This window comes from Schistocerca serialis, chromosome 9 (genome assembly GCF_023864345.2).
Source record: "Schistocerca serialis cubense isolate TAMUIC-IGC-003099 chromosome 9, iqSchSeri2.2, whole genome shotgun sequence".
Lineage (NCBI taxonomy): Eukaryota > Metazoa > Arthropoda > Insecta > Orthoptera > Acrididae > Schistocerca > Schistocerca serialis.
In genome coordinates this window covers 140,289,325-140,311,890 of record NC_064646.1, presented here as the reverse complement: position 1 = coordinate 140,311,890, position 22,566 = coordinate 140,289,325, and the positions used below count along the sequence as shown (strand labels likewise).

At 41.0% G+C, this 22,566-nt stretch overlaps 1 protein-coding gene across 1 annotated transcript in view; it reads left to right on the top strand.

Moving 5' to 3' along the window:
- Window positions 1-22,566, top strand: part of LOC126419423 (probable G-protein coupled receptor Mth-like 3) — a 274,477-nt gene that overhangs the window by 127,793 nt on the left and 124,118 nt on the right. Inside the window, exon 5 of the mRNA XM_050086611.1 lies at window positions 9,609-9,731. Coding sequence (XP_049942568.1) covers window positions 9,609-9,731 — 123 coding nt within the window. The remainder of the gene's footprint in view (window positions 1-9,608; window positions 9,732-22,566) is intronic.

The window sequence follows — 22,566 nt, the reverse complement described above, 5'->3', positions numbered from 1 at the left end:
CATCTTATACCCTCCTTTCAAAACACTGTCCATTCCGTTGAACTGCTCTTCCAAGTCCTTTGCTGCCTCTGACAGAATTACAATGTCATCCGCGAACCTCAAAGTTTTTATCTCTTCTCCATGGATTTTAATACCTACTCCGAATTTTTCTTTTATTTCCTTCACTGCTTGCACAATATACAGATTGAATAACATTGGGGATAGGCTACAACCCTGTCTAACTCCCTTCCCAACCACTGCTTCCCTTTCATGTCCCTCGACTCTTGTAACTGCCATCTGGTTTCTGTACAAATTGTAAATAGCCTTTCGCTCCCTGTATTTTACCCCCGCCACCTTCAGAATTTGAAAGAGAGTATTCCAGTCAACATTGTCAAAAGCTTTCTTTAAGTCTACAAATGCTAGAAACGTATGTTTGCCTTTCCTTAATTTTTCTTGTAAGATACGTCTTAGGGTCAGTATTGCCTCACGTGTTCCAACATTTCTACGGAATCCAAACTGCACTGCGCAGCAGAATTAAAGGATCACTTTTTCAGACATAATTCCAACCCATTGCGACGAGTAAGTTAGAAAGTCGGTGATATACTCTTTCTACCGGGTCAATCAATAAACTGTTCTCCCAACCAGTTTCAACAACAAGGGACAAACAATCAGATATCTTTAACGGTAATTATTAGGGAAAGGATTAATTCGCCCCAGCGCTTCACTTTAGATTTTGCATTTATTGTCACACCCTATAACACTACTGTCCGTTACTGCTATACCATAACCTTAAAGTTGGAGTCAGGTCGTGAAATAAAACTATCTTGTTAAAGCAATTATGGTATAAAGCAACAGAGCAGTGTTACCTTCTGAGAGGAATTTTACTATGCTGATCGTGTTGTACCTAACGGAGGTGGCTTATCGGAAGCTAAAGTAAGAATTACGTAAATATTTAAACAGTAAGAAACAATATTTTACCTAACTACACTGTTCAAAGAATAAAGAAAACATTCGCCAGCCTAATTAGGCAAGATAATGATTGATGTTCTTGTTCAAGAAAATAGGTATGAGTAACTTTAACGGACAAACACAACCTATATTTTGCCACACGCGAATGCAATGAACTCTGACACCTGCATATATTAACGTTAAGTCTGGAGTTGACAGAGTAGAACAAATTATTTGCATAAATATAACAGATAACAATACACACTATTACTTTCAGGGCTTATTCAAACTGAATGGTCTTTATAACATTACTATTAATATACACTGTAGAATCACAAATTGGACATAGGTTCAGTATTACTTTTGAAACATTTTCCTAGCTGACATAAAATTGTAAATGTAGTTCATTGCAAAATTATGAACTGGTCACAGGTTAAATCTCTCTCAGCTAAATACTTTTCTAATTAGAATGAAAGTTAAATGGAATTCACTAACAGAATACTTATCACTGTCTTTTGAATAAAGATGTTACTGTATTCATAGATAGTTGTCTTTCTATTGATCCTTATGTAGCATGAGCACGATAGGCAAACTATGATTCCTGTTACAACATTAATATGCACTTTTAATACGCAAGAGGAACCAGTGCTTAACAAGCATGAGTATATAATTTTCCACAATTTCAGTTTTGCACTTGTACTACAGTGAAACACAAAATTAACATACTTGTAAGATACTGATTCACCTTTTGCGATTTACAACAGGCAGCAATGTGATCATTTACTAAGCAAAACTTAATAAGCCTCAGTCTTAAGAACTTTTAATTTTGAAGTTGGCAACAACATATTAATAAGCAGTTTTAGTAGGAAAATTACTTTCAGCAAGCATCATTTGCTTTAGTTTACTCTCTTGCCACATTAACTTTAACTTTCTTTCAATAAAGGATACTCGGTAAGCACTTTAGCGTGGGAGGGACCCTAAGTGGATATGTGACTGAGAATAAATCACGGTAGGTACAAAAGTTCAGTTAAAAATTACCTTGTATTTGAGTACACTAAACATCCAATAAGCTGATCCTTCACTGTACATTACTATAGTGTTCCATTACAGCGATTGCGCAATGTGGTGGCGATTGCATGTTGGTAGGTGGATTTGCAGATAGAATTGACGGACTCTGTCATTTCTTGGTGGCGATGATAGACATCAATTCCAGAATAGTTCCAGCTCTTTCTCTATCCATCCGAGGCATTGGAAATCGCCAGGAAAAGCCTCTCTCAGGACCAACACAATACACAACTTTTACATGAGCAGTTGACAGTTTGGTAGCTGGTCCCCGACTGACTCTTGTTCCACCTTTCTACCTAGGCCAACCACAATTTGCGCGCGCTACACAGTTCCGTTCCCGAGGGGAACCACAACACCTTTTACATACAAAATAACTAAGAACCCTAAGTGAAGGTCAACAGTTTACATAACAGAGAACAAACATTTTAAATAAAACTGAACCTTTGCACATATTGACAATTCTAAAAAATTGTTTAAACAAATTCCAAGTATATACAGTAAGTTTTGTCTCCCTCCAATTGGGACAAAGAATTTAAATCACAGATACACTACATTGCATAGAATCAAATCATGACATCAAAGTTTTTACAAAGAAAGGAGTATACAATTTTGTGTTATCTATTCAATCAAACATTTTTACAGAAGCTCAACGATGTGACATTAAATAAAACAAAAGGCTAAATAAATCAGTAGAGCATTAGAGCTATGGTGTTACAACTGTATGGCCTGCAGAGATTTGTTTGTTTTTATTTAATCGAATTTTTATGCTGTTCACAAATTGCAACACCTTCTAAACTTTTTACGCTAATTAAGGCCATATAAGAATGATCTTTTCCGAATATACTTCTGACCAAAAAGCGATTCTGCTACCTGGAGTCCAAAGTTTTTGTTAAACCTGCCTTTGCGTTCTTGTGGAGATATTTCCACAGCAATTTTCATCCTCTACCAAATATTTCCTTATATCTAATCGAGAAGTAAAATACCAATTTCCTTAACTTAAGCTTTACTTTTTTTTAATGTAACGAAGTATTTTCTTAAGAATATTCATCCTCTATTGGACTCCGTTAGTGGTCGAATTTCCAGAAACGCTGAAGCACGTATTTTTTATCTCTAAGCGAGAAGTCAAATACAAATTGTCATAGATGTAGCCTAAAATTTCCTTTAGCAATTCTTTGGCAAGTACTGATTTTAAAAAAGGGTTTCACTCGTTATTTCTCCTCCTTAGTAGCTGAATTTCCAAAAATGTTCAAACACATGTTTGCATGGTCTGATTGAGAAACAAAATACCAGTTTTCATAGTTCTAGGTTCAAAATTCCTTAAATAGCGACGTATTTTCAAAAGGCCTTTCAACCCCTATTTCACCCCATTAGTAGTGGAATTTCAGGCAATCCCTTCTTAAACGTTGACTACAGTCCAATATCCACACCTTATCCTGACTTTACGTTCGAATCCTTAGAGGTTTGGGCTGGCCGATGATGACTCAGTCAGACTGACCTCATTTTTTTCATCTCTAACCGAGAAGCTTTAAAAATGCTTTCGCAATGAAATATTTTCAGAGAACGATTCACCCCTATTTCACCCCTTAAGGGGTTGAATTTCCAAAAACACTGATACAAGTATCTTTTATTTCTAACAGAGTAGCTAAATACAATTTTTCGTATATTTAGCTTAAAAAATGATTGCGCCATGTAATATTTTCATAACTATTTTCATCCCCCGTTTCTCTTCCTTAGGAGTTGAATTTCCAAAAACAGTGAAACACCTTTTTTTGTTTCTAACTGAGAAGCCAAATTTAAAATTTCTTAGATTTAGTTTTAAAAATGCTTTCGTAATAAAATGTTTTCATAAAAAAGTGTGATCCTTAATTTAATCTCCATAGGGGTTCAATTTCCAAACCACTGAAACAGGTGCTTTTTTTACCTGTAACCGAGAAGTCAAATACCAATGTTCATAGATGTAGTTTGAAATACTTTAATAGTTCTTTAAAAATGGTATATTTTCGAAGAAAGCTTTCACCCACCACTTCACCTTCGCAGGGCTAAATTTCCAAAAATGCTGAAACACGCATTTCTTTATTTCTGACCGAGAAACCAGATACCAATTTTCGTAGATCTAGCTTCAAAATTGCCTTGCACTTCTTTAAGAATGACATGTTTTCAAAAAACGCTTTCACCCACTATTTCACCCCCATAGGTTTAAATTTCCAAAAATGCTGAAACACTTATTGTTTCTGACCGAGAAACCAAATACCGGTTTTCGTACGTCTAGCTTCAAAATTGCTTTAACAGTGACATTTTTCAAAAAATTCTCCAGTCCCTGTTTCATCCCTTGGACTGAGAGTAAATCGAAGAAAGACGAAAGTAATGAGACGTAGCAGAAAGTGAACATTAGGACTGGTGGCCACGAAGTGGATGAATTTAAGGAATTCTGCTACCTAGGCAGCAATATAACCTATAACGGACGGAGCAAGGAAGACGTCAAAAGCATGCTACCACTGACAGAAAGGATATTCCTAGCCAAGAGAAGTCTGCTAGTATCAAACGTAGCCCTTAATTTGAGAAAGAAATGTCTGAAAATGTACGTTTGGAGTACAGCATTGTATGGCAGTGAAACATGGACTGTGGGAAAACCGGAACAGAAGAGAATGGAGGCATTCGAGATGTCGTTCTGCAGACGAATGTTGACAGTTAGGTGGACTGATAAGATAAGAAATGAGGATGTTCTGCGCAGAATCGGAGAGGAAAAGAATATGTGGAAAACATTGAGAAGGAGAAGGGACAGGATGATAGGACATCTGCTAAGACATCAGGGAATGACCTGCAAGGTACCAGAGGGAACTGTAGAGGGCAGAAACTCTAGAGGAAGACAGAGCTCTGAATACATCTAGCAAAAAACTGAGGACGTAGGTTGCAAGTGCTACTCTGATATGAAGAGATTGGCAAAGGAGAGGATTCTTTTTTGGGCCTCGTCGAATCGGTCAGAAGACTGATGACTCAAAAAAAAAAAAGGTTGGAATTTCGGAAAATCCGTCATTATACTAAGCCTACAATATAAGATCTACACCTTGTCCAAATTTGAATTTTCTGTCATTGGGCTGGCCGATGACGATTCAGTCACTAAGTCAGGACATTGCCCTGTATATATGGAGATTTTAAGAATGCACCCGTACAGAAAGCATCAGTGACGACGCCCTAGCCGCTTGTCGACCGGCAACTCCTTTGACACTCTTCGATTCTGGATGGACTACTATCTACATCTACTACTACATAGATACTCTGCAAACCACATTTAATTGCCTGGCAGAGGGTTCATCAGTGGAGTACACAATAGGCTTAATTCGTCCTAGGTGAATAATATCCTTTAGTCTTAGCAGACAGTCATCGATATCACGAATAAATTCTACATCTACATCCACATACATACTCCGCAATCTATTATACGGTGCGTGGCGGAGGGTACCTCGTACCATAACTAGCATCTTCTCTCCTTGTTCCACTCCCAAACAGAACGAGGGAAAAATGACTGCCTATGTGTCTCTGTACGAGCCCTAATCTCTCTTACCTTATCTTTGTGGTCTTTCCGCGAAATGCAGTCAGCCTCAAATGCTGGCTCTCTAAATTTCCTCAGTAGTGATTCACGAAAAGAACGCCCCCTTTGCTCTAGAGACTTCCACCCGAGTTCCTGAAGCATTTCCGTAACACTCGCGTGATGATCAAACCTAGCAGTAACAAATCTAGCAGCCCGCCTCTGAATTGCTTCTATGTCCTCCCTCAATCCGACCTGATAGGGATCCCAAACGCTCGATCAGTACTCAAGTTTCACTCAAGAATAGGTCGTATTAGTGTTTTATAAGCGGTCTCCTTTACAGATGAACCACATCTTCCCTAAATTCTACCAATGAACCGAAGACGACTACCCGCCTGCCCCACAACTCCCATTACATGCTTGTGCCACTCCATATCCCTCTGCAATGTTACGCCCAAATATTTAATCGACGTGACTGTGTCAAGCGCGACACTACTAATGGAGTATTCAAACATTACGGGATTCTTTTTCCTATTCATCTGCATTAATTTACATTTATCTATATTTAGAGTTAGCTGCCATTCTTTACACCAATCACAAATCCTGTCCAAGTCATCTTGTATCCTCCTACAGTCACTCAACGACGACACCTTCCCGTACACCACAGCATCATCAGCAAACAGCCGCACATTGCTATCCACCCTATCCAAAAGATCATTTATGTAGATAGAAAGCAACAGCGCACCTACCACACTTCCCTGGGGCACTCCAGATGATACCGTCACCTCCGATGAACACTCACCATCGAGGACAACGTACTGGGTTCTATTACTTCGAGCCACTCACATACTCGGGAACCAATCCCATATGCTCGTACCTTAGTTAGGAATCTGCAGTGGGGCACCGAGTCAAACGCTTTGCGGAAGTAAAGAAATATGGCATCCGTCTGATACCCTTCACCCATGGTTCGCAAGATATGAGCTGTGTGCGGGCGCAGGAGGAACTAGCCGCGGTTCGCGAGCAGCCGAGCGTGCTGTTGGCCACGGTCAGCCGCCTTCAGGCTGCTGCCTCGAGGATACATGGAGACCAGGTTGCAACTATCCCCTCCAATTAACATCCCCGCACAGATTAAGTGTTCTGAACAGTGCTGTGATATTTTTGTTACCGTTATGGTCTTCTTAAAATCATTATTGCTCCCATAGAACGTAGTCGTTGCATGACTATCTTGGCAGTTATAGGCGTACTGGGGTCTTTCCTTGCTTCGTATGCCGTCTTTGAAGGCAAGATACATCGAGCTACAACTCTTCTGTCACTCTTTTTGCCTGATGCAATACGCGGACATTTCTCATAGCATTAAGTCCATAGAAATTACAAGAGGGCAGGGACACGGTTCTTAATAGGGTGTGTGACCATCACCGGCGGCAGCGCATGCTCTGCAACGCCCTCCGCTGCTGGCCACAACGCTGGTAAGGAAGTCTTGTGGCAGAGAGTACAGTTCCTCCACCAGCCCGATTAACAACAACTGGATAGTCGTGGGTGCATGTGGACGCTCTGCGATACGTCTCCTCAATGTATTTGTCACGTGCCCGCTGGGATTTATGTCGGTGAAAGGAGTAGTACAGTCCATTCGCCGAACATCCTCACGTTCCAAGAGCTCCTTCGTCTGCGCTATTCGATATTGATATAACAGGATCACCACTGGGGTTTACTACCTAGAAAAGAAAGAAATACGAGGATAATACCAAAAGTAAGGTCTCCTATTTTTTTATAAGTACATAGACCTGTTTATTTCTACAATGGTTTACATCAGTTTACAGCTCGAACATTTAGCTATTTTTCGACCTAATCACCATTTCTGTCGGAGCTGAATCGCTGGGACCACAATTAACGCTGACAGGTACTGTGAGACTCTGAAAAAACTCAAACGGGCAATTCAGAACTGGAGAAGAGGAATTTTGAGCAGGGACGCACACATTCTCCACGACAACGCTTGCCCACACATTTCTCGGCAAACGGTTGCTCTCCTGCAACATTTTCAGTGGAACATAATCATCCAATCGCTCTATAGTCCTGACTGGGCGCCCAGTGACTATCAGCTGTTCACTAGAATAAAAGAACATTTGACGGAAAGCGATTCAGCTCCGACAACGAGGTGAAAGAAGAGGTTCATAACTTTCTGAACAGCATGGCGGCGAGATGGTATGACATGGGCATACAAAAACTGCCACAGTGTCTACAAAAATAGATCGACAGAAATGGTGATTATGTCGAAAAATAGCTAAGTGTTCAAGCTGTAAACTGATGTAAACCATTGCAGAAATAAACAGGTCTATGTACTTATAAAAAAATAGGCGACCTTACTTTTGGGATTGCCCTCGGAAGTGACGCCGCTCTTAATGTCACAGCATGAATCCACCTTCCTACGAACATACTGCATATTGTCAATTGGAAGTGGGTCATGTGTAATACCTAAACAAGTAGCTCCCCATATCATACCTTTTTACTTTTTTTTGTTTTCTCTCGTTATCAATTTATATGATTGTTTTCTTTTCCTCATTATTAATAAAAAATGTGTACATTGCCGCAGAAGGCGGCAAAGACAGGCTTATAAAATAACCTTTGCAACAGAAGGGAAATGTCCAGAGAATATTCAATTTTTGTAACAGAATTTCGCTTGAAAGTACTTATGTTTTAGATTTCACACAAAAAGGACGTGTAATTTACTCGTGCGTCAATAATGTGTGTATAAAATTGCAAGAAAATATACATATTAAGAGTTATCACAGCCGCAAGAATATTTTCATTTATTACGCCAATATTCGTTTACAAGCATGACTTTTGCCTGCAGGCATAAGAAGAGGCAGTAATTTCTTCCATCCTGCAAGACATCTGAAAATCTCATATATATGTACTAATCATCAAGATTTAGTGGATGTACTGTACGATCGGCAACCGCAGAGAATTAGAGGCAAATTAATGTCAGCGTAACTCAATAGTGACTTCTATTAAATATATACTTGTGTAATAATTGGACAATTTACTTTTTGTGAAGCACTAAGTTTTCCGCAAAATCAGACAGTCTAAAAATCTACGTCGACAGAGTAAGAAAATTTATCGTACATACATTTATCATAGAGACATTATTCATTTTTGCGCCTTCAGTATTTGTATTTTTGTACGTTGCATTGTATTTTCCTTACGCTGCGAGGAAGAAAGTTTCAACAAGAATTCATGCTTTAATTCCAGTACTGCAAGCAGTAATTAACTCTCATTACGTAAATTTCATTTGTGTTAACTGTTGGGCTGCCTCCGAGGACGGTTATTCCAAAATCGAACAACAGACTAACACAGGCACTACATTTGTTGACGAGCTATACTGATTCTTACGCATCAAAAGGCACAGTAAACGTTCGTCCACATTTCATGAAAATAAGTTTATTACAACATTTTGACAAAAATAAGAGAATAGATATAAGTAAGCATCTAAATCGAGGCACCGCAGTTCCACGGAATTTTTCTTCCTCAATTGCAGTCAGTCACGTATAGCACCTAGGGTAGTCCTTCCTCTACCAGACAGCAACTAAGAGTGAGCGGTCTGACGTCTGCACCACACGCAACTCCACAATTATGAAATGAGGCAATTGGCGTTCGCCAGAACTCTCATGACAAGTCAGACCACTTCCGCTAGTTAAAAAATACTGACGTTATATTCATACATTATAGACATGCCTTTAACAAGGCTTAGTTTTTTGAAAAAAGCTTCCTACTACTTTATATTGCCCACTGCGCTATTAATTTGATATTAAGCATTCGCTATTTCACACCAAACCCTCTCCTTGCGGTTTCTCTGTCCATTCAAAACCTCCCTCCTCTCAAGTACGAGTAGCCACATCTTCTCCATCCCCCTACCCCCAACACTCTGTTTAAAAGAAGACCGTGACAGCAGCTCTCTTGCAAACTGTTGCCATCTCGCTTTCTTACACTGGTCAGTACGAACCGACTGTATACAGCAACATAAAGTAAAAATAGAGCGTTGTACCTGACATGTTGTCCACCAGACGGGACTGAGTGTCGGCTGGTTTGTTTACAGGACCGTACAGCCACCCCCAAGCACTTCGTGTTACCCGGCCGCTTCCCGCGCTGCAGCCTGGGAGCCAACCTCACACAGGGCAACGCGTCCGGCTTCGTCTTGCGCGACGACGGCCACCTGCTGGTAAGTCATCCACTCTGCCTACAGCGTTATTCAGTTCAGAACCGCAACCATTCTTGATTACAAACTTCTTTCCTTTGCAATAAATTATGAAACGAGGGAACATTCACTGTAGTTGTTACAGGGCAACTATCTTCAAGCATGCCATGCTGTGTTGAACAAAGTCGACAATGTATGCAAGTGCAAGGTCTACCAGATTGGTTCTCTTCAGTCTACGAAGGATAGCCTAACATTTTTGTTTGTGCTGTTGCCGGGTGTCCAGCCGGGTACAGTCATTTTCGTAACATGGTAATTCGACAGCGTCCCTTGCCTCTCGAAATATCGTGTTGCGAAAACGACTGCACCCGGCTGGACACCCGACTACAGTACAAACAGTTGATACACTAGGAAAGCCTAGATCACACCTAAGAGTTCTTGTTATCACCTCGAAAAAATAAATTTACGGCTTTAATTTTTGTTTGTTCGCAGATACGTGTGTGCAGTCCTGTTGCACGTTTTATTATGTTAACTGATTCTTTCGTCGCTTCTTGGTGGGACAACAAATTAATAAATGAAAAGCTCAATACTGTGTATCTTCTAGCGGATTAATTTACTTAGTTAACCTATTATCGGCTTACAAGGCCGTCATCAGACTTTGAATGACTATCGACGTCAAAGAAATTACAACACTCACTAGCAACATTCGAAAAGATGTTACTCATCTAGAGCGAGTCACAAGCACACAGTGAAGGTCATTTGTGTCAGTGCAGTGGTAATGCAATAAAAAGTTGAACAGTAAATAAATATCAAGGTAGCATACCAGGAAAAACGTTAACATTGAACTGGAAAGCAGCGCCTGTACAGCAATTAAAATTAAATTAACAATCCCAGCAAAATAAAATTATTACTTGATAAGAGCACTAAGGAATAGGCTGAATAGGTATTACATATTGAAAGCCATACAGGAACAGAGTAAAACATTGAATTCACAATTGTAACGACAAAATATAAGGAGCACATAGGCAACCACAATAAAATAATAAATATAGGAAAAAGGAGGAATAGAGAAGAACAGACATTGTCAGAAGCACTGAAAACTTTGAGGATGATGTTTGCTTTGTGGGGGCCTCAACTCGGCGGTCATCAGCGCCCGTACAAAGTCCCAATTGTCACACAGTGCACTCTAGCCACAATTGATGATGATGAAATGATGAGGGCAACACAAACATCCAGTCCGCGGGAACAGAAAATATTCAAGCTGGTTTGGAATCGAACCCGGGACTCCGTGATCCAGTCGCAGCAACGCTAACCACTTTTCTTTCCGTTATGGTTCGGTGCGTTTGCTCGTAGCGGACGTCACGTGACATTCGTTGAAGTTCGTTGTTGATCCCTTCACTCAGTTTTTTTATTACAGAGACCAGCTCGCTCTCTGACCGAACATGCTTTTTTTTGCGTTTTGTTCGTTATTGTGTTTGGTCGTTGCGGACGTCGCAAGACATCCTGTTCAAGTTCGGTGGTTGATCCTTCCACTCAGTTTTTTATTACAGAGGCCAACCGGCTCTCTGACCGAACACGCCGAGCTACCGCGCCGGCGCCACTAAACCACGAGCTGTGGACCGGAAAGCGTGAGGATTTCAGTCTGTTAAGTAAGAGCGTGTTCGGCAGTACACACAAATGGTAAAACGAATCACCATAGTTCTTACAGAGTCCAATAGAAGGAGCCTTTGGCCTTCATAAAATGTCCATAAACCACTAGTGTACTTTGAATTCATGACTGAGATACACAAGAAGAGAATGGTGTGCAGGTACTGGACTGAATCTCACAGTCGCCTGACACTCATCCAATAGACAATTTACGATCTTACATAAAAAAGAAGTTGCAAGGAATAAAGATTTTTACTTCTAAACAGCTGTCAACGCATATTCGACACATCTGGAGCTTTCTTACATGTGAATAAGTGTAAAATTTGATTGTAATCTTGCCTCAGAGATGCCAAGCAATTATCGATGCTGCGTGTGAGTGGACTTATTATTAATTGTAATTGCATTTTTATTTTGTTCACATACGATGCATGTATATATTTTACTTTTTTTGTCAAATACATTTTCCTACTGATTAACCCGACCACGATCTTACTTAACAGTCTGCAACTAAAATTTAGAAGAGGGTAAGTGTTCCCTCATTTATGTTTGTTGATTTCTAGGGCTTCCAACATCTTGAGTTTTTAACATTTTTTGCTAATTGGAGGCCTCGTCACTGTGGCTGGTAATTTGGGCATCACTCAGTACAGGTTCAGCGAACCAGCCGCAGCCTCTCTGCCTGATCGATCAATATAAAACTTATCACAATCAGGACAACCAATTTTAATGTTGCCTAGTAATTGGGTCTTATCATTGCTACTGAGAATACATTTGGCTGTAGTATTCCTCACATAGCAGGAAGTCCTGTACTTCCAGGATTTCAGTGTTTTCCCTACGGAAAATAAATGGCTCTGAGCACTATGGGACTCAACTTCTGAGGTCATCAGTCCCTTAGAACTTAGAACTACTTAAACCTAACTAACCTAGGGACATCACACACATCCATGCCCGAGGCAGGATTCGAACCTGCGACCGTAGCGGTCTCGCGGCTCCAGACTGTAGCGCGTAGAACCGCACGGCCACTCTGGCCGACTGTTTTCCCTACAGTCTGTGATATCTTTCCTAGGTATGAGACTGAACACCAATTTCTGTACACATTGCAAAGAGAAGCAGAGTGAGCACAGAGGAGGGGTATAATTTTGAATTTTTGTTTCCTGTGTAAGATGTGATCAATCAGGACAGACAATGAATTGTTTAACACAGTTTTGAAATCTTTTTTGGACGAGGGAATGGATATTAGACGGTGCACCATTGAGTGGGAAGATGCACGTTTGTATGTTACTAGATTTTGCGAGCAAGAAGATATTACTGTGTCTGTAGTTATAATTTTTATATGAATTCTGAAATAATGTGTTTGTATACTGATGTGAATCGTTACATCTGGGAATACCTCAATGCACTGCTAGAAGATCCAAGACACAAAGACGCAGCACTCCACAAGGTGGAGCACAGAATGGTAATTCGTTTTCTGCGTATGAAGAGGAACAACTCTGTAACAATCCATCTGCAGCAGGCAGTGTACAGTAATAATGCTCCTCATAAGGCAGAGTAGTTAGGTGTCCCGACGCTTCCAGTGTGGTAAAACAATTGTGAATCACATAGAACCAAGTAGCAGACGAGCTTACTACGAAGAACTAGGAATCATAGTCAGCATTGTCGTGGTCTTCTGATTAGCGCTCGATCACGGAACCTCGGGTTCGATTCGCGACCGCATCTGGAGCTTTCACCGCTCGAGACCGACTATCTGTGCTGTCCTCAACATCATTTAATCACCATCGACGTGCGAAGTCGCCGAAGTGGCGTCAAATAAAAGATTTGCACTAGGCAGCCGGAACACCCCAGATGGAGTCTACAGGCGAATAACGCCATACACACATTTCATTTCACCATAAATCATCCGATGGCTGGTGTAATAAAATAGAGGCGATACTCGAAAAAGTGAAAAACAGTCACCAGTGATGTTTTCAACATCTTGCATGGTATTTTGAACGTAGCCTATGTTGCCTCCCACGAGTTTCCACCAGTGTCGCAATGGATAAAAAGTTCCACAAGGAAACCTATAACGTCCTTCGTGGGGTGGACATCGATTCAGATCATTACATTTCAAAGGTAAAAATTAAGTTAACCCTAAGAAATAAAAACAAGTCATCGGAACCCACTATGAGGAGGAAATATGACCCTAGCTGTTTAATAAATAATGTGTTGTTGTATTCAGAGAGATCCAAAACAGTTCCAAGCGACGAACCGGCAACGATTATTGATAAACTGAAAAACATTGCCGAATAGATTTCCCCTGGCAGAAGAAGAAAGAACATGCCTGGTGGAATGAAGAATGTGATAAAGCAATACAGAAAAGGCACAAAGCATGGCTGAATGACTAGCAAAAGAAAACTGAAATATCTCGAGAAGAGCTAACCACTGCCAGAAGACAAACGGCCAAGGAAATCAGAAGAATCAAAAGAGAGCATAAAAAAACCTAAGCTTCATAGACGAATCATTCAAACAACATAAAACAAGGGACTATTATAGGACATTCGAAAAATATCAATCGAAGTATACTCCACCACATTCATGATGAAAAATAAAAATAGGAAACTAGCGCACTATAATCAAGACAATGCCCCAACATTCTAGCTGATCACTTCAAAGAATTACTAAATGCCGAGGAACCAAAAGAATACCTAGATTTCCAACCACATCCAAAAAACAAAACACTTCCAGAGAAGATTACACCACCAGACTTCAGTGAAGTGATCGAAGCAACTAGCTGGCTCAAAAAGTACAAAGCAGCAGGGGAGAATCAACTGGTCGCAGAGCTGTGGAAGAACGCAAATAACCAAACACTTCAGAACCTCCATAAGCTCACAGTAGACATATGGAATTCTGAAAAAATGCCAGATGAGTGGAATACAGCTATAATCCACCCAATACACAAAAAGGGTGGTAGATCGGATCCAAACAACTATCGGGGGATTTCGCTGCTTGATGCTACATGTAAGATCTTGTCTAGAATTATCTTTACAAGAAATCAGGAACAACTCGACCAAGAACTTGGAGAATATCAAGGAGGATTTCGTCCTGGAAGAAGCTGCCCAGATCACATTATCAGTCGATCATGAAACAACAAAGAGTGAGAAACAAGAAGTTGGTCACCACTTTTATTGGGTTCAAGAAAGCATATGACAGTTTCCATCGTGAGTCATTACTTAAAATCCTCGCGGAATTTGGACTGCACCTGAAACTCGTTAATTTTATTGGACTCACCCTTAACAATACTAAATCAAAAGTTAAATTCAGAGGGAACTACCTGAATCATTTGAAATCCTGACGGGACTTCGACAAGGGGATGGTCTCTCCCCACTACTATTTAACAGCGCACTGGAGAAAGTCATGCGACAGTGGAATGAGAAATGCCAACCAAACATCAAGATTGGCAGAAATATCAAAATCAATTGTCTGGTCTTTGCTGATGATCTAGCACTGTGCGCAAATGGCGTGGAAGAGGCTAAACACCAAATTGAAGAACTCGAAAAAATAGCACCAAAAGTCGGACTACGGATCTCGTTTGAAAAGACAAAAATGATGCCATCCTTCAAAGCCGAAACAGCAGCCATTGAACTGAATGATAACAAACAAATTAAAATTGTAAATAAATTCAAATATCTCGGGGAGGTTATAAGTTGGAATTCAACGAGAAAATGTCAGTAGAAAGCAGAACAACTGAAACAAGCACAACGCATCACTTGGCCAGCTTAGAAGAAGAAACGTTTCTCGATAAACGCAAAACTCTCACTACCACTCTGCTATTAAACCTGAAGCAACATATGCTAGTGAAACACTTTTCACGATGAACGTCAAATCAACCACAGACAAACCACAGAAGGCAGACAGAAGAATCCTTAGAACAATTATAAACAAAAAATACCAAGTAGAGGGACAGCGGCGTCTATTACTTAACGAAGTTGTATACCAAGAAACTGAATCAATAATTCACACAATGCGGAAAAGGAGGGTAGCTTTTTTCTGCCACCTTTTCAGACTACCAGAAACCAGGCTACTGAAACAACTGTTCACTTACTTTTGGAAAAGTAAGACCAAAAACAACTGGTTCAAAGAAGTTCAAGATGGTTTAGACCTGTTAGACTTGACAATGAAACAAATTGAAGGAGGAGAAGAGAAGAACATCCTGAAGTACAGTGACGCGAGATTTAAACTAAAGATATTTGAATGCAAAAAATACACCACAACTGATGAAGAAAGGGCAGCCAGGTCAGAAAGGATGAAGAAGTTTTGGGAGGAGAAGAGAAAAGCCAAATTTACAACTAGTATTAAGACTTAAATATATATGAAATGAATAAAGTGCTCCAATGAGGGCGTAAAATATGTAAATAAATAATAACTGTATATGAGTATACACTGAAGCGCCAAAGAAATGGTATAGGCATGCGTATCGAATACGGAGATATGTAAACAGGCAGAATATGGCGCTACGGTCAACAACGCCTATAGAAGACAACAAATGTCTGGCGCAGTTGTTAGATTGGTTACTACTGCTACAACTGCACGTTATCAAGATTTAAGTGGTGTTACAGACGGCGCACGAACGATGGGACACAGGATCTCCGAGGTAGCGATGAAGTGCGGATTCTCGCGTATGATCATTTCAAGAGTGTACCGTGAACATCAGGAATGCGGTAAAACATAAAAATTTCCGACATCGCTGCGGCCGGAAAAAGATCATGCAAGAACGGGACCAACGACGACTGAAGAGAATCGATCAACGTGACAGAGGTGCAACTCTTCCGCGAATTGCTGCAGATTTCAGTGCTGGGCCATCAACAAGTGTCAGCGTGCGAACCAGTCAATGAAACATCACCGTTATGGGTTTTCGGAGCCGAAGACCCGCTCGTGTACCCTTGATGACTACATGGCATAAAGCCTTAAGACTCGCCTGGGACCGTCAACATAGACACTGGGCTGTTCATGACTGGAAACATGTTGCCTGGTCGAACTAGTCTCGTTTCAAATTGTATCGAGCAGATGAATGTGTACGGGTGTGGACACAATCTCAAGAATCCACGACCCTGCATGTCGGCAGGGGACTGTTCAAGCTTTCTAATGGTGTGGCGTGTGGAGTTGGAGTGATATGGGACCCCTGATACGTATAGATACGACTCTGACAGGTGACACATACATAAGCATCCGGTCTGATCATCTGCATCTATTCATGTCCATTCTGTATTCCGACGGAATTGGGCAATTCTAGCAGCACAATGCGACACCACACACATTGCTACAGAAAGGCTACAGGAGCACTCTTCCGAATTTAAACACTTCCGCTGGCCACCAAACACTCCAAACATGAACATTATTGAGCATATCTGGCATGCCTTGCAAAGTGCTGTTCAAAAGATATCTACAACCCATCGTACTCTTACAGATTTATGGATATCCCTGGAGGACTCATGGTGTCAGTTCCCTCCAGCCCTACTTCAGACATTAGTCGAGTCCATGCTACGTTGTATTGCGGCACTTCTGCGTGCTCGTGGGGGCCCTACACGACATTAGGCAGATGTACCAGTTATTTGGCTGTTCAGTGTAGTGCCCTTTAGTAAAGTATTGCTTCTTGCCAGCATTTTTCAAAAGTTTATTTCGAACAGAATTTGGAGAATATATGCCATTATGGAAAGTCACTAGCTCGTATGTCAGTATAATTGGCTCCGACTGCAACCCATTTGGAAGTATATACAGGCTCGACAAGGTGGTATGATGGGATATTCAAATGGTTAGCATTTCAGCACAGTTTCTCAAAGTAAATGGAAATAACGTCATCTACATTCTAGTCTGTTGTTGTTGTTATGGCCTTCAGTCCAGAGACTGGTTTGATGCAGTTCTTCACGCTACTATATTGTGTGCAAGCTTCTTCATCTCCAACTAACTACTGCAATCTACATCCTTCTGAATCTGCTTAGTGTATTCATCTCTTGGCCTCCCTCCACGATTTTTACCCTCCACGCTGCCCTTAAATACTAAATTTGTAATTCCTTGATGCCTCAGAACATGTTCTACCAACCGATCCCTTCTTCTAGTCAAGTTGTGCCACAAACTCCTCTTCTCACCAGTTCTATTCAATATCTCCTCATTAGTTATGTGATCCACCCATCTAATCTCCAGCATTCTTCTGTAGCACCACATTTCGAAAGCTTCTATTCTCTTCTTGTCCACACTATTTATCGTCCATGTTTCACCTCCATACATGGCCACACTCCATACAAATACTTTCAGAAACGAGTTCCTGACACTTAAATCTATACTTGATGTTAACAAATTTCTCTTCTTCAGAAACGCGTTCCTTGACATTGCCAATCTACGTTTTATATCCACACTACTTCGACCATCATCAGTTATTTTGCTCCCCAAATAGCAAAACCCATTTACTACCTTAAGCGTCTCATTTCCTAATCTAATTCCCTCAACATCACCCGATTTAATTCGACTACATTCCATTATCCTCGTTTTGCTTTTGTTGGTGTTCATCTTATATGCTCCTTTCAAAACACTGACCATTCCGTTCAACTGCTCTTCCAAGTATTTGCTGTTTCTGATAGCATTACAATGTCATCGGCGAACCTCAAAGTTTTTATTTCTTCTCCATCGATCTTAATTCCTACTCCGAATTTTTCTTTTGTTTCCTTTACTGCTTGCTAAATATATAGATTGAATAACATCGCGGATAGGCTACAAACCTGTCCCACTCCCTTCCTTCCAATCACTGCTTCCCTTTCACGCCCGTCGACTCTTATAACTGTCATCTGGTTTCTGTACAAATTGTAAATAGCCTTTCGCTCCCTGCCACCTTAACAATTTGAAAGAGGCTATTCCAGTCAGCATTGTGAAAAGCTTTCTCTAAGTCTACAAATGCTAGAAACGTAGGTTTGCCTTTCCTTAATCTATTTTCTAAGGTAAGTCGTAGGGTTAGTATTGCCTGACGTGTTCCAACATTTCTACGGAATCCAATCTGATCTTTGGGGAGGTCGGTTTCTCCCAGTTTTTTCAATTGTCTGTAAAGAATTCTTGTTAGAATTTTGGAGTCGTGGCTTATTAAACTGATAGTTCGGTAATTTTCACATCTGTCAACACCTGCTTTCTTTGGGATTTTAATTATTATATTCTTCTTGAAGCCTGAGGGTATTTCGCCTGTCTCATACATCTTGCTGACCAGATGATAGAGTTTTGTCAGGGTTGGTTCTCTCAAGGCTATCAGTAGTTCTAATGGAATGCTGTCTACTCCCAGGACCTTGTTTTGGCTTAGGTCTTCCAGTGTTCTGTCAAACTCTTCAAGCAGTATCATATCCCCGTTTCATCTTCATCTACTTCCTCTTACATTTCCTCAATATTGTCCTCAAGTACATCACCCTTGTACAGACCCTCTATATACTGATTCCACCTTTCTGCTTTCCCTTCCCGTGGTCTAGGGGTAGCGTCTTTGATTCATAATCAAAACGTCTTCGGTCCCGGGTTCGATCCCCGCCACTGCCTAAATTTTGATAAATAATCAGCATTGGCGGCTGAAGACTTCCGGCATAAGAAGTCAGCCTCATTCTGCCAACGGCCTTGTCAAAGAGGGCGGAGGAGCGGATAGAGGTTCAGGGCACTCTCTTGTCCTAGGGGTGGGAAATTGCCCCTAAAGGCGGAAGAATCAACAATGATCAACGACATGAGGATGCAGAAGGCAATGGAAACCACTCCATTAAAGACACGTAACGTGTATCCACAGGACATGTGGCCTGTAATTGAAGAAGTGTCATGATGATCTCTCCATTGGCAAAAGATTCCGGAATAGTCCCCCATTCGGATCTCTGGGAGGGAACTGCCAAGGGGGAGGTTACCATGAGAAAAAGATTGAATAATCAACGAAAGGATAAGGTTCTACGAGTCGGGGCGTGGAATGTCAGAAGCTCGAACGTGGTAGGGAAACTAGAAAATCTGAAAAGGGAAATGCAAAGGCTCAATCTAGATATAGTAGGGGTCAGTGAAGTCAAGTGGAAGGAAGACAAGGATTTCTGGTCAGATGAGTATCGGGTAACATCAACAGCAGCAGAAAATGGTATAACAAGTGTAGGATTCGTTATGAATAGGAAGGTGGGGCAGAGGGTGTGTTACTGTGAACAGTTCAGTGACCGGGTTGTTCTAATCAGAATCGACAGCAGACCAACACCGACAACGATAGTTCAGGTATACATGCCAACGTCGCAAGCTGAAGATGAACAGATAGAGAAAGTGTATGAGGATAATGAAAGGGTAATGCAGTATGTAAAGGGGGACGAAAATCTAATAGTCATGGGCGACTGGAATGAAGTTGTAGGGGAAGTAGAAGAGGAAAAGGTTACAGGAAATATGGGCTTGGGACAAGGAATGAAAGACTAACTGAGTTCTGTAACAAGTTTCAGCTAGTAATAGCGAATACTCTGTTCAAGAATCACAAGAGTAGGAGGTATACTTGGAAAAGGCCGGGAGATACGGGAAGATTTCAATTAGATTACATCATGGTCAGACAGAGATTCCGAAATCAGATACTGGGTTGTAAGGCGTACCCAGGAGCAGATATAGACTCAGATCACAATATAGTAGTGTTGAAGAGTAGGCTGAAATTCAAGACATTAGTCAGGAAGAATCGATACGCAAAGAAGTGGGATACGGAAGTACTAAGGAATGACGAGATACGTTTGAAGTTCTCTAACGCTATAGATACAGCAATAAGGAATAGCGCAGTAGGCAGTGCAGTTGAAGAGGAATGGACATCTCTAAGAAGGGCCATCACAGAAGTTGGGAAGGAAAACATAGGTACAAAGAAGGTAGCTGCGAAGAAACCATGGGTAACAGAAGAAATACTTCAGTTGATTGATGAAAGGAGGAAGTACAAACATGTTCCGGGAACATCAGGAATACAGAAATACAAGTCGCTAAGGAATGAAATAAATAGGAAGTGCAGGGAAGCTAAGACGAAATGGCTGCAGGAAAAATGTGAAGACATCGAAAAAGATATGATTGTCGGAAGGACAGACTCAGCGTACAGGAATGTCAAAACAACCTTTGGTGACATTAAAAGCAACGGTGGTAACATTAAGAGTGCAACGGGAATTCCACTGTTAAATGCAAAGGAGAGAGCAGATAGGTGGAAAGAATACATTGAAAGCCTCTATGAGGGTGAAGATTTGTCTGATGTGATAGAAGAAGAAACAGAAGTCGATTTAGAAGAGATAGGGGATCCAGTATTAGAATCGGAATTTAAAGGAGCTTTGGAGGACTTACGGTCAAATAAGGCAGAAGGGATAGATAACATTCCATCAGAATTTCTAAAATCATTGGGGGAAGTGGCAACAAAATGACTATTCACGTTGGTGTGTAGAATATATGAGTCTGGCGATATACCATCTGACTTTCGGAAAAGCATCATCCACACAATTCCGAAGACGGCAAGAGCTGACAAGTGCGAGAATTATCGCACAATCAGCTTAGCAGCTCATGCATCGAAGCTGCTTACAAGAATAATATACAGAAGAATGGAAAAGAAAATTGAGAATGCACTAGGTGACGATCAGTTTGGCTTTAGGAAAAGTAAAGGGACGAGAGAGGCAATTCTGACGTTACTGCTAATAATGGAATCAAGGCTAAAGAAAAATCAAGACACTTTCATAGGATTTGTTGACCTGGAAAAAGCGTTCGACAATATAAAATGGTGCAAGCTGTTCGAGATTCTGTAAAAAGACGGTTCATATACAATATATACAACAACCAAGAGGGAATAATAAAAGTGGACGATCAAGAACGAATTGCTCGTATTAAGAAGGGTGTAAGACAAGGCTGTAGCCTTTCGCCCCTACTCTTCAATCTGTGTATCGAGGAAGCAATGATGGAAATGAAAGGTTCAGGAGTGGAATTAAAATACAAGGTGAAAGTATATCAGTGATACGATTCGCTGATGACATTGCTATCCTGAGTGAAAGTGAAGAAGAATTAAACGATCTGCTGAACGGGATGAACAGTGTAATGAGTACACAGTATGGTTTGAGAGTAAATCGGAGAAAGACGAACGTAATGAAAAGTAGTAGAAATGAGAACAGAGAGAAACTTAACATCAGGATTGATGGTCACGAAGTCAATGAAGTTAAGGAATTCTGCTACCTAGGCAGTAAAATAACCAATGACGGACGGAGCAAGGAGGACATCAACAGCAGACTCGCTATGGCAAAAAAGGCATTTCTGGCCAAGAGAAGTCTACTAATATCAAATACCGGCCTTAATTTGAGGAAGAAATTTCTGAGGATGTACGTCTGGAGTACAGCATTGTATGGTAGTGAAACATGGACTGTGAGAAAAGCGGAACAGAAGAGAATCGAAGCATTTGAGATGTGGTGCTATAGACGAATGTTGAAAATTAGGTGGACTGATAAGGTAAGGAATGAGGAGGTTCTACGCAGAATCGGAGAGGAAAGGAATATGTGGAAAATACTGATAAGGAGAAGGGACAGGATGATAGGACATCTGCTAAGACAAGAGGGAATAACTTCCATGGTACTAGAGGGAGCTGTAGAGGGCAAGAACTGTAGAGGAAGACAGAGATTGGAATACGTCAAGCAAATAATTGAGGACGGAGGTTGCAAGTGCTACTCTGAGATGAAGAGGTTAGCACAGGAAAGGAATTCGTGGCGGGCCGCATCGAACCAGTCAGTAGACTGATGACCAAAAAAAAAAAAAATCTACATCTACATCCATACTCCGCAAGCCACCTGAAGGTGTGTGGCGGAGGGTACCTTGAGTAATTCTATCGGTTCTCCCTTCTATTCCAGTCTCGTATTGTTCGTGGAAAGGACTGTCGGTATGCCTCTGTGTGGGCTCTAATCTCTCTGATTTTATCCTCATGGTCTCTTCGCGAGATATACGTAGGAGGGAGCAATATACTGCTTGACTCCTTGGTGAAGGTATGTTCTCCAAACTTCAACAAAAGCCCATACCGAGCTACTGAGCGTCTCTCCTGCAGAGTCTTCCACTGGAGTTTAACTATCATCTCCGTAACGCTTTCGCGATTACTAAATGATCCTGTAACGAAGCGCGCTGCTCTCCGTTGGATCTTCTCTATCTCTTCTATCAGCCCTATCTGGTACGGATCCCACACTGCTGAGCAGTATTCAAGCAGTGGGCGAACAAGCGTACTGTA